Source organism: Doryrhamphus excisus, linkage group LG3 (genome assembly GCF_037039965.1).
Source record: "Doryrhamphus excisus strain RoL-2023G ecotype Guam linkage group LG3, RoL_Dexc_Guam_v1.1, whole genome shotgun sequence".
In the NCBI taxonomy this organism is placed as follows: domain Eukaryota; kingdom Metazoa; phylum Chordata; class Actinopteri; order Syngnathiformes; family Syngnathidae; genus Doryrhamphus; species Doryrhamphus excisus.
Window position 1 is genome coordinate 19,532,366 of NC_136359.1, and position 13,118 is coordinate 19,545,483.

The following is a 13,118-nucleotide window of genomic DNA, read 5'->3' on the forward strand; positions in this document are numbered from 1 at the left end:
TTTTGCGCCCCTTTGTGGTATTTGTGCAGAAGTGAATGAAAGCGTTTTCATGACCATACAAAAAAATATAGCATGAACAACTAAATCGGGATCGTTTTTCTTAATGAAAAAAACGTAGTTCAAATGATTAACTTTACTGAATAGCACGAACAAGTCGTTTAGTAACAATGAATTAAGACGAATCTGTTAAATCTCAAAATCCAAAAGTCAATTATAATTACAATTATTTGAATATTAATTAATGAATTATTTAGTTGTCATAACATGTATGTGTTAAGCATATATACACATCAGTGTGAGTGTAATTTGATGAGTGTTGTTGATCAGGCACGTTCAATGAAGTTGGACTAAAATAAAAGCACTGTTAAGTGAATAAAAGCTGCGATCGAATGAGATGACACATATGATGCATATAGTCTTGGTAGAATTTCACACAGCACTCCTTGGGGTTGTGGAATGAAAGCAAACTACATTACATACATTACATATTGTACGCCACGGGCGCAGTGTAGGAAACAAGCCAAGGAGACAAGAATATTCGCATGGCCGATTTACTGGAAACCGGCTACCATTCGTTTACTATGGTACGTATGACTTGCATAGTGTCGGGAACATTGTGTCTCTATACATTGCACTCGCATGAGCAAGGGAGGGGCTGCTGCAAAACTCACCGATAGAATGAATGCAAAGAGCCAAAAGAACACTTCCTGTTGATGCAAAAATTGCAGCAGCAACTGTCTGACACATCTGGACTGGAGAGGGGGGGAGGCCTGGCCGTGGCTGTTAGCGAACTCCGAAAGGGAATGGACAACGTTTCGTATTAATCTGCAGCACGGTGAGTCCGGTGCTTTTAATTGTGGTGTGGGCTTACGAAGGTGTACGGTCATGCCAGTGTGTCTCCTGTCTCACTTCGGTAATGGTGGACGCTACTGCCAGGCTCGCAAGCTAGCAGCTAGCGCATGCTAGCTTTAGCCATCCGCGTTGGTTTACATGGGATGATTGCTATCTGGGCTAACGAGCTAGCTAGTCTCACGACTACTTCATATGACAGCCGACGTAATGCCGGAGTTCGACGATCTAACTGAAAATCTATATATGCCTATGAAGCTTTTGTACACGTTGGAAAACACGACCAGACTGTCAAGCTTGTTCACAATGAACGTATATAGAGAGGTCCATGAGAAAGTCGGGTATTTTGCCAAAATGAAGGCTAAATGTTAAGCTAGCTAAGATAGTTAGCAAGTGTTCAAATTTTGCTTGATAGCTGATAGCACGGCCCTGTGAAGCAATGCAGATATGGTAAATCAATTTTGTACAGTGGTGCACACACTTGATAGTAATGAAACTGATGGGGCTTAGGGGTTTATATGGTCTGCACCAGTGGGGAGACTCCCATTTATACAGATGGCTATGAATAGATTGTAATAAATGGCATCAAAAGTTTGACGCGGTACACATTTGTACCCTTTCGCAGTGGCAGTAAACGTTCCACACGATGGAATGAGTATGGTGCTCAGTCTAACAAGTTTTTGCTCAAAATGTGGTCTGAATCCACTTCATTTGAGACTGTCTGGGGCAGCATACCTATTTGGTAATCAACATCCCATACATGTAGTTATTTATATAACTTTACCTGGAAAACTTAGTAAGGTACCAGCAATGTGGTTTCATGTACCAGTGCCTCTAATTGCACTGTTATGGCATGGAAGACCAAAGTGCAGGGACCAGGCAGGTTATTCAGTACATCTGCGTTTACCCAGGACACATGAGTTTCCTTTAAATTGTTGCATTTTGTTTTCTTAGGTGGCCCGTCAGCATTTATTTGTCTTATGCTATTGAGAATTAAGCCCAGTATAGCTGCTGTATGTCATGGATAGGTGGCTGAGGAGAGGGTGCTAACTTTTGAATGCACTGCAAGGGTTACTGTTCCTGCTTTGCGCATGTAAACTACGTGCTTCGTAACGATTTGTCAAAGTTTAGCTACAGCTTTTGTGCAGGTGTGTGCACATGTGACGGCCTTGTATGTTGCAAGAAAGTTTTTTTGCCAAAATGAATTGATGTTTGGAAATGTTCATAAAGCACAATTTCCAGCTGAAGAAAAATGACCAATTTACACCAAAATTTTATCTCTGGTTGCCTACATTTTATGGTTAGTGTACAACATAGCATGTGTCTTATGTGTTCTTATTGCACTGCGTGAGTTCAATTGTGTTTTTAAGTTGTTTTTTTTAAATCATAAAACGTTTTTGTTAGCAGCTTGTGGATACATGGAAACAGAAAAAAGGTAATTTAACTCCATTGTCAATCTATAGTATAGTCCAATGACAATAAAGGACTATACTATGATGTAATCAGCGGTTGACTCTGTAGTTCTTTGCAAACTAACAGTTAGGCCACTGGTTTCAAAAATGTAAACACAGAACACATTTGAATAGTTTTATAATTACAGTTCTGTAACAAGCTGTGGGTTTCCGCAACCGGCACAGGAGCTTGCGCTGCATCTACCGAAGTCAGTGTGAGTGGCACTTTGTGGCATGCCGAACTGGATCAGGCCTGGAGACGCAAGGGATTCGGTGTGAGCCCGGGATTACTGAGTCCCTTTCTGATCAGAGTTTGGTGATGGGGAATGTAATTCCGTTTAATTGCTGGAGTCACTTACAGTTGTGGCCACCACTCCTCCTGTGATTTATTTTTCAGTTTGGAAAAGTTAATCTTAGTTGTAGGTGTTTGTTTCTATGTTGCAATGTTAAATCAATGCGCCCAGGAAGGATGTTCCAGTAATGCATAAAGGATAGGGTAATACAGCAAAATACTCTTAAGTATTACATGTTATCATGAATGTAAAATGTATAAACATGCTGTAGTCTTGTTGTGAAAAGGGCGTACATACAGTTACATACACTTCTACTCAAGGTGGAATCTATATCTACAAATTGTGTGAATGGCTACGTTTAATAAAATATATCAGTATCATAACCGGAATATTACCAATAACCCTGTTGCACACTGCAATGTAAACACCGATAACCCTAGGCATGAAAACGGGTTATTCTGAATGTTTCAGAAACCGGAATATTGACTGCATATAAATCTAGTGATTGTCTGAATATTCTTTTCCGTACCCACATTTTGGGTTGCTCCATCCAATGATCATAGCACATTGTCTTATGTCGCTTAAATTATTGCACCTCTTGTTTTAGAAGCGAACAAATAAATGTCAATTACTCATATTTCGGTACGAGGTACATTATTTAAAAAAACCTTAAAATGTATTATGGAACACAGGAAGTGAACAAATATAACAGTTACTGATTGTAAAAATACCAGATGGAGGGATAGAATTTAATAAGCTTTGCTTCTTCCTACTCCTTTTGTGTAACTGTGAACTGATTATGTGATGCACTCAATTGTAATCTGATGAAATAAAACCATTACCATTACCAATTACAAGCAATTGTGGGCCCACTGCAAACAAACTCAGTCTAGCTTATTTTAACCTGGTGTTGTTCACATGCCGTCACTGTCAATCATGATCATTTCAGTGTTGCGTCTACTGTAGTCACTGGTCCAGCTTTTTTTAAATATTCCCGCTTCAGTCAACAGCTTACTTTCATGTCAGTGTGTCAGTCATTACTTATCGTGTTTTTTGACGAAGAAGCTAGTGTCTGGCTTCATGTGTATACGTAAGCGGTAAATCCCTTTTTGTCTTTAAGAATTTCAAAACACACCCATTTGATTGCTTCAGGGAGACTTATCCTTAAATAGCACCAAGTCAATAGCAAGAACTTGTTTTTGCAGTCGTGGCAAATTTACCTCATTCATAACCTTAAACAGTTTTTGCTGTACTGGAATTTCTAGCTTATACAAAACTACACCACAGAGTATACATTTGCATACCACTTTTTAGAAAATAGAAAGCCGTAATCGTTTAGATGAATTCATATATGAAATATAATTAAATTAAGCTATTCTAGAATTGTGTTAATTTCTGCTATATATGACATTTTAAGATTAAAACAGTCAATAATGGCATAGTTGATGTCTGACCATAACCAAGACTATAGTGGTGATGTTTGGTTTTCTCTTGAGAATTAAAGCAATTGAATATATATACATTACCTACCATTACCATTATATATACAGTACATAAATCTGACTTTTGATATCATTGCAATCGCAAGGTTTCATCTTCTGTACTGCAGGAAGCAGCCTCATTAGGAACATTTTTACCAGCTCAACTAAACTGCATTTGGACAGTTTGATCTAATTTTAAACATTTTGAGAGCATGTGAGCTTTAGCCACCATGTGCATTTCGACCACTGAGCATACATTCTTTGGCTGCCCTCCTAACATTTTTCCAACCTTTCTGCATGCCATGAGTTACCATGTTTGATGTTTAAGTGCATGGACATGTTGTGCTCGACTGCATATGTGGGAAAGTAATGAGCTCCCTCTGCCAATTCTGTCCCTCTTGCGCCATCTTTCCTCGTCTGGTGCTGAATTGAGCATGCGTGTCTTCATGGACATCCAGCTGGAAACGTCCAGGGGCTCGAAAGGGGTTGCACCAATGGGATTGATTTGAAGAAGAGGTGTCATTTACTTGATACTGCATTATGAACTTGCTTTGTGTGTATCCTATCCTATCCTAGTTGTCTTCAGGCGAGAGGTGGGGTACATGTCTATATGTGCCAATCACAGGGCACATATAGACAAACCACCATTCACACTCACATTCATATTCATATACATATATGTGTGTATATATGTTTTTATCTTTTTATATCTGACTGCTGTGCCCCGCCCCGCTTTTACTCATGTTTTAACTGTGTATTGACCAATGAATGTTGTATTTTGGTGTGTCTTCTATTCTGTTAACTTGATTTATTCAACTCCATACTTCTGTAAAGCGTCTTTGAGTATTTTGAAAAGCGCTATACAAATAAAATGTATTATTATCATTATTATACATATACACGTGTGTGTGTGTGTGTGTATATGTGTGTGTATGTATATATATATATATATATATATATATATATATATATATATATATATATATATATATATATATATATATATATATGTATGTATGTATGTTCACATTCATACCTTTGGACAATTTGGAGTCACCAATTAACCTAGCATGTTTTTGGAATGTGGGAGGGAGGAAACTGGAGTACCCGGAGAAAACCCATGCATGCACAGGGAGAACAAACTTTATGCAAACTCCACACAGAGATGGCCGAGGGTGGGATAAAACTCTAGTCTCCTAGCTGTGAGGTCTGCGCGCTAACCACTTGCCCGCCGTGCAGCCCCATGGTACAGTCATATTATTTAAAAATATACTCCCAAATTGTGCGCTATTGACAAATAGCTGTGTGCAACTTGCCAATAGAACCAGAATTTCCTAGTTCTCTGCCAAATATGGAACATGTACAGTACCTTCAGTAGGGTTAGACATGGGAGTCTTGAGGATTTACATTCTGATTGTCCCAAGATGGTTTTAAACGTTTACATTTTCATTCCTAGTTTTGATGCCAGTCCGCGAACTACAAGAAATAACTGCAAACACCAATGAAGAAGAAGCCGGTGAGCACCATCACAGAACAGTACAGTACATGCTGTGATCATGCCTGAACATGTACACTGATAACATGTAATAGTTGTAATATCTTGCCTATTTTGATGATTTGAAGCGCTACAGAAGCTTCTTTTGTCAGCGCATTGCTACCCATACTTATGCTAGTTCCATCACCAACAGCAGCATAGATACAGCAACAACACTTACGATGTCCGCTCTCCTTGGGATGGCTGTGTGTTCCAGCACAATACGTGCAAAACAAGCATCTTATTTGAGAGCTCGGTGTACACTCTTCCGTAATCGGAAAAAATATATATTTTTCCTTGGTTAAAGAGCAATAATGAATTTACAAGAAAAAAATTTTAACATTTCACATCCATTATTTTTTTTTTTTTTTTTTAGATAATCAAGAGTTTTATTTTTTAAATTGACTGTGTATAGTGTAACAGGTGGTTGTTAGTTTTAGTTGTTTAATTTTAGGACTATTTATAGTAAATGCAATTTGACTGGACGCAGAACAAATGGTTCTTCAGGGAGTCTAACTGTTGTGAATGAAGCAGGCAAACAAGGGTTACATTGAAAAAAAAAATTTAACAGTGGCAAAGGGGAATCAGGAGGCGACTGCCAGGAAGAACCCAGGAAGACCCAGAAATACATACATATTAAGTTAATTGGTGACTCCAAATTGTCCAAAGGTATGGATGTGAGTGTGAATGATTGTTAGTCTATATGTGCATTACATCATATTTTAACATTCTTATTCACGTAGAGGATCCAATATTGGGGGCAGTTGGTGGGAGGTGCCGGTGGCGTGTCATGAAGTGCTTCTATGATGACATCACAAAAGAGTAAAGAAAAGCAAGGAAAAAGCACATTGACTTTTGAAATGCTCACAGAGCTGCCTCACATCGTCATGTGTGTCCAATGCATGCTAATTTTTTGTTTATTTTTTGTTTTCTCCCTCAGGTGGTTGACAAACTGGAGAAGCGCATCCAAGAAATGGACGACGGCAGCTACATCGAGTTTGATGTGCCGGAGTTCAGCAACACTGTTTTGACTCAGCTCAATGAGTTGCGACTGCAGGGCAAGTTATGTGACATCATTGTTCACATTCAGGGTCAGCCATTTCGCGCCCACAAGGCTGTGCTGGCAGCCAGCTCACCCTATTTCCGTGACCACTCGGCTCTCAGCACCATGAGTGGCCTCTCCATCTCAGTCATCAAAAGCCCTGAGGTGTTTGAGCAGCTTCTTGCATTCTGCTACACAGGTCACATGTCCCTACAGCTAAAGGACATTATCAGTTTCCTCACCGCTGCTAGCTTTCTGCAGATGCAGGTAATTATTGACAAGTGCACCCAAATTCTTGAGAGCATTCACTCCAAAATCAGCCTCCCGGTTAATGCCTGCAGCCCAGAGAAGGATGACTCGCAGACGAGTCGCAATGGGGTCAATGACAGCAATCTTTTTGTCAACCCTACCCAGATCTCCCCCCCTTACTACTCCCGTCAGAGTCATACAGGACACGAAGCACGCTTGGATCTTGCAGGAAAAGGCCTGGGCCGTGGGCGACAGCTGCAAGAAGAAGGACAGTCAGATCGTGGCAGCACTGACAGTGTGTCAGAGCATGATACTCCCATGGAAGGCGAAATGGAGCAAGTGGAACTCATTGGAAAAGATGGGCAAGTAACAGATGTCCATGTGAAGGTCGAGAAAACAGAGAGGCCTACCTACTCTGATAGTTCCTCAGCAGGTGATGATGGTTACCACACAGAGTTGGTCGATGGAGAGCAAGTTTTGGCTGTTAGTGTAGGTTCTTATGGTCCAGTTATCCAGTCTGCTGCCTACTCGTACTCAGGGCTGTCTTCCCCGTGCTTTGTCAACCTCAGCAACTCCAGTCCATCCCGTTCCATCCTTAGTGGGTTCAGGGGAGGTAGAGCCAGGGCAAAGCGTCCTCTGGCCATCCCAGCAGCGGTACTGAGTCACATCAAACCAGGTTCAGATGACACAGAGTCTGCTGTGGGACCCACCATACTGGAGAACGATGTGCGAGAGCGTAGTCTGAGAAGTCAGTGGTACCCGTACAACGAAAGACTCATTTGTGTCTACTGTGGTAAGACCTTCAATCAAAAAGGGAGCCTTGACCGTCACATGCGCCTGCACATGGGGATCACCCCATTTGTTTGTAAATTCTGTGGCAAGAAGTATACGAGGAAAGATCAACTGGAGTACCACATCCGTGGCCACACGGACAACAAGCCCTTCCACTGCCAGATCTGTGGAAAATGCTTCCCATTTCAGGGCACCCTTAACCAGCACCTGAGAAAGAAGCACATGGGAGCAACCGAGGGCAACAACCATATGGACTCTCCAGAGAGGATGGACGGAGGCTCGGGTCAGAAAGACCAAGAGGATACCGCTGAGGGGATAGCCTATGAGGCACAATATGCAGAAGAGGCACCAGCTGATGATATAGAGGAGAGTTCCAAATGCAGTCCAGAAGAAGCTCAAGCATCCAGATGTGATTATTAGGTCCTGCTTCAGGTTAAAGAAGCTTTAAGAAATGTCTATTTCAAATCAATGTTTTGTTGTTTTTTTTTTTAAATCCGCTTCCTCAACTATTGACTTGACTTGCATAAAGGGGTTCTGGTGTGGAAAGCTAGGTGTGAAATTCAGAGGCAAGGCTTTGTAGAATTTGATTTCTTTCAAGCAAAGGGAGTTACATCGGGAGCTACTTCTTACTATTTTTGCGGTGGTCCCAATAATCAAGACCCCCTTAAATGATTTCTCTTTATATCTTTCCATGTTTTAAAAAACATATTTACAGAATTATATAGGCATGTTGCAATAATTGAAAATGTGAAAACTCTGGTAAGATGCTTGTCATATCACCTTTTTACCTGACCTGTTTTTGCACATACGGCCACAGGAGGTCACTCACTCACTAGGAATGATCTTTTTTTTTTGTTTTTCAAAGGTTTGTGTGGCATATCTGTTCAATACCTCATAACACAACTACTTACTCATGACAGACAGTATTCTCACATCAATGGAACTTACTGGGTTCTACCTCATAGCCAAGAACCTATCGGGCACAGACAAGTTCACTGTTAGAAATCCATTTATGTACAGTATCTTTTGCCAAACCATGTATAGAATATTTTGTCAACAAAAAGCCTTGATACACAGGGGAAATAATCCCTGTTGATTGTATGGATAAGACTTGGTCAAATGAGGATTAGAAGGTGCTATGTTTTTGGAAATAGTAGAAAACAAAGACTAGATGGCCGTGTATACTTAAACATATGATATACGTTTGCTGTGTTTTCCCCACAAAACACAGGATTTTTACCTCATCACTTATACAGGTGGCGCTCTGTTGTGTACACCATGGTTTTAGATACTGTTGACTGTGAAAAGGATCTCTTGATCAAATTCCTCCACATTTGGATGTCAAGATTTACATCAGAATGTGTAACTTGTTTTGACCCGAGTTGGGTACGATTGGCTATAACTCATTATTCATTAAATGCAGTCGGATAACTCTGGTTCTGTACATCAATGTACTAATCTCAATAATATGCAAAAAGCAACAAAGGAATCTCAGCCATTTTAACATGGTTTTTCTTCCGTTATTTTGAAAGGACTGTTGTCTTTTTTTTCTCAAATTTCATGCTGTCCTACCTGCCGTCTTTGTTCTCTGCATAGGTGAGAGTCAAATATAAATGTAAAATATAAACTCATTGACCAAGGTTGTTTGCAGTAGTCAATACCACTCTGTGTTTGACTTGCGTGTGGCTCAAGCAATCACTATTGTTAAAGGTGGTGAAAGCAGGTGATCCAAAGTATTGATGCACTTTGCAGAGTTTCAGGGTGGGATTGGTGTTGTCCCATTGATACCCTTTGCTAATCTCTGTTTTAAATCTGAACCTGCAATATCATAGTACTAGCCTCACAGCGGTTACTGCAACATGATGAGACTCTGCAACCACAAGATTACTTTTGGCTACAAATCATGCATAGGACTTTGTTGTGTTTTATTTGTAATGGGGATTGGGAAGTAGCTAGTATATTAGAGACTGTTTTATTACCATTGTGATTTCATCACTCAATCCTAATTATTAAGTAGGCACTTATAAGGCCTGATTGATGATATCTTTTTATATCTATTTGGAGATTTTAAGCTCAGCTGGGTGGTCTTTTTTATTTTTATCAACATTAATTTCCATTAAATTGATTGAATGCCTTTCTTATGGTGCAATTTTGCTGTATGACAACGTGGTGTTTTGCCAGGTTACATCAAGCAGGAAGCCCTTATCCCTCTTAATGTACAACCTTCACAATCTTTACTCATTGCCAGTTGAGAAAGCTAATCAATTCTGGAGGAAATTTGCAAGAATCATTTTGTTTTTTACTATTATTGTTATATATCACAGTTTTGGTTAACCAGTCTTTCAACTTCACCAGTACTCTTTAAATGAATGTTTACCAAGGTTAGTTTAAATTCATTTCATTTTTCTCAGTTGTTGGTTTAATAGCTCATCAGTCATTAGTTGGCACACTAATTTGATTTTGCCAATGATGATTCCAAGTGTGTATTGTCTTGCAAGTTGCCCCGAAATGATTTGCAAATGAAGGGTACAAACTGATTAAACTCTTTTGTGCCATAAGTTTACACCAAAGATTAGCAGGTGATTTTTAGCAGTACATTGTGTCTGTATTTCATAATTGAATGCTTATTAAGACAAATTGGTTGTTCATTAAGTTCAAGTTCATTGCAATTTGCAAGGAATGTACCCTCCCAGCTTAAAACAATCATTTGTGTCCAATCTGATCAATTTGTAATGAAGATGAAATCGTAATTAGCAACACTCATTTAAGCCATAAATAGTTGATAGTACAAATGATGTGCAATAGTTATTGTAATTGTGTGACGCCAACATAAACGAGATAATTCTTCACAACAAGTGGCATTTAAACCTAGTGCCTTGCCACAAGCTTTCAATTTTAGAGTTTGGCACTTAGAATGATGTGCCTCGTTTTTTTTTTTTTGTTGTTGTTTTTTTTAAACAGGTTTAATTGATTATATTATAATGAAATATAGCCACATCATTTATCGTAAAGTAGCACCAACAAGAAACGATCGATCTTCATCCATTTTGTACTTTTTTCATGTCCTAACCCCACCTTGATCCCTTTTTATCAAATGAAAAATGTTTTGTTCTTTGCTTCTGATATGTTTTTATTGTCATGGGAAAGACAGTTATTGGGTAGCAAGTGATTACAATCAATTGAGGCCATCACCCTATACTCAGACTACGTATTTTTTATCCCTCGGCTTCAGCCGGTGAGGACAATCCCATCAATGTGCCGTACATTTTTGGTCTTTGAATGAACAACGGAAGGAGATGCATGAAACGCGCATATCTGCTTCCCTCTTTGGTGGGAGAGCATTTGCTTGGGTATTTAGTGTGCATTTAAACAAAAAAGCATACCCTCATATACTGTAGTTGAATTGCACGTTGCGCAACCACAAAATTGTATAAAATTGCCAATGCATAAGTTTAAAACTTGAGTTTTTTAGATTTTTTTGATTGTGCACTTAAGTTTTTATAGTACATAACAAATCCATCTGGGAAGTCTGTAGGTATCCAGCTAAAATGGCTTCAGTTGCTGAAGCGAGGGTCTCTTCCCATTAAAAGGTGCTTTTTTTAATTGTAAGGTTTTGTTTTCTTATCAAATAAGTATATAAGTCTATGTATAGGTAAATGGAGGGGGTATTGTTGAATTGCTTTTCATGTAGCTATATTTACTTAAGTCATAGTACACACACAGAGCCAACTGACTTTGACACTCACTCTAGTTGACTTTTTGTCAATTCTTAGTTTGATGCAGGAGATGCATTTTGGGCCACACGTCATCAAAAGGAAGTGTTTACAGGGGGAAGCTGTCAGACTACTTTTTGAAATTGCAGCTCATCCTCTTTGTGTTAAACTCACTTCAGGTAGTTTACGAACACTGATACAGGCTTAGAAAAAAGCTGAAGTCTTCCATAGCTTTTTTTTTTTTCTGTTTCTGTCCACTGTGTATAAGTAAAAAAAGCAATAAACTTTTATAAAAGTGGTGTATTGGGATCATCAAGCAAAATGAAATTATTGACCTGTCATAGCAAACAAACTGATTGCCAGGAAGATTTTAAATTTAAGTAGGAACAGGACAATTTGAAATTGATTTATTTGTATTTACTGGACCTTTTTAGAAAGGTCACTATACATGAGAAATATGGTAAAATGATGACAAGGTGACCTAAAAGCTCATGAAAATCCAGTGGTAGTAAGTGAACCGCAACAGAAGAACTGAGCATGTGGCTCAGTCATCTACTCTGCAGTGGCTCGACACAGAGTTACACCTCCAGCTGTGTCAAAAATAATGAAAGGGATTTTTGGGCTGTAAAGCCACATTCTGGGAGAGGGCTGTGTGTTGTCATGTTCAGATTTGGTGGACACTTCTGGCACCTCAGTTACAGAGATTTGAGTTGTACTTGTTCAGGATGAGAGAGGGGTTGATCAACTCAACTCATGAAACGCACTATAATGTCTCTGACTCACATGTATTTGGGGACAAGGCAAAAAAACGTAGAACTCAGGGTGTATAATGTTCTCATTTCCAATGGTCTCATTGGGCATGCATCCTATGTCCACAATCATGCACTTCTCTTCAGGCGGGGAGACAATTCCTCAATCAGTGGTTTTCATACATTCTGCCTCAAGGACTCAATGAGTCTGTTATGTTCCCCAAAACTGAAGCTTGGCGTCCAGCTAAAGGCCACAAAAACTGAGGCTACGTTCATACTGCAGATCAATTCTGATGTTTTGCTCTCATTTGTCCCAGCATTCGTGGCTCCAACATCCACCCAAACACGACTCAGAACAGACATCGCAGCTCGGTCTCCACAATTTTCCATCACCCGAAGTCCTGAAATGTAGACTCCCATTGCACAAAATCCTTGAAATTGCTCACACTGAGGCAATGTTGACTTCTGTAAACACCACAGAAGCGTGTGACTGTATGCTTTTGCGCATGTGCGTCACTTCCCGGATACTTTGCGTTTACATTGACAAGTTGCAATTTTTTCTTAATGTGGACGACCACCTAAAAGATCAGATTTTAACCAAAAATCTGAACTGGGCATACCATGCAGTGTGAACGTAGCCTAAGTCATGACAGCACATGTGCCCAAACTCCTGTTTTGTCCACTCTCCACACAACCTCACAACCCAACTGTGAACCTCAGAACTCTACTGTTTTGTACAACTATGAAGTAAATGAAGCTAGCTCGAGCTGTTGTTGTATCTATTGCCATTTATGAATTTTCTTTTATAGCATGAAATAAAGGTATATTTATTCAAATGATATATTTTACTCATAATCACTCTGTGCAGCTTCATTTTGGTTCTTAAGCTTGTAAATTGCTTTTTTATTAAAGAAAAAATGTCAGTAGAAAACTGCGTTTCTAAAATAAAGACGCTGATTTGGCTA

The 13,118-nt window shown here is 39.4% G+C and overlaps 1 protein-coding gene across 2 annotated transcripts; it reads left to right on the top strand.

The window, feature by feature from the left end:
- Positions 1-428: 428 nt before the first annotated feature.
- On the top strand, positions 429-13,118 carry zbtb34 (zinc finger and BTB domain containing 34). Of its 2 annotated transcripts, XM_058071269.2 has the most exons (3): positions 659-835; positions 5,531-5,590; positions 6,549-13,118. In XM_058071269.2, exons 2-3 carry the CDS (start codon positions 5,576-5,578, stop codon positions 8,109-8,111), a joined length of 1,578 nt encoding a protein of 525 aa, XP_057927252.2. In that variant the 5' UTR covers positions 659-835; positions 5,531-5,575; the 3' UTR covers positions 8,112-13,118. The 2 variants fall into 2 exon arrangements, with proteins under 2 accessions (XP_057927251.2, XP_057927252.2); XM_058071268.2 differs by lacking the exons at positions 659-835; positions 5,531-5,590 and adding an exon at positions 429-584.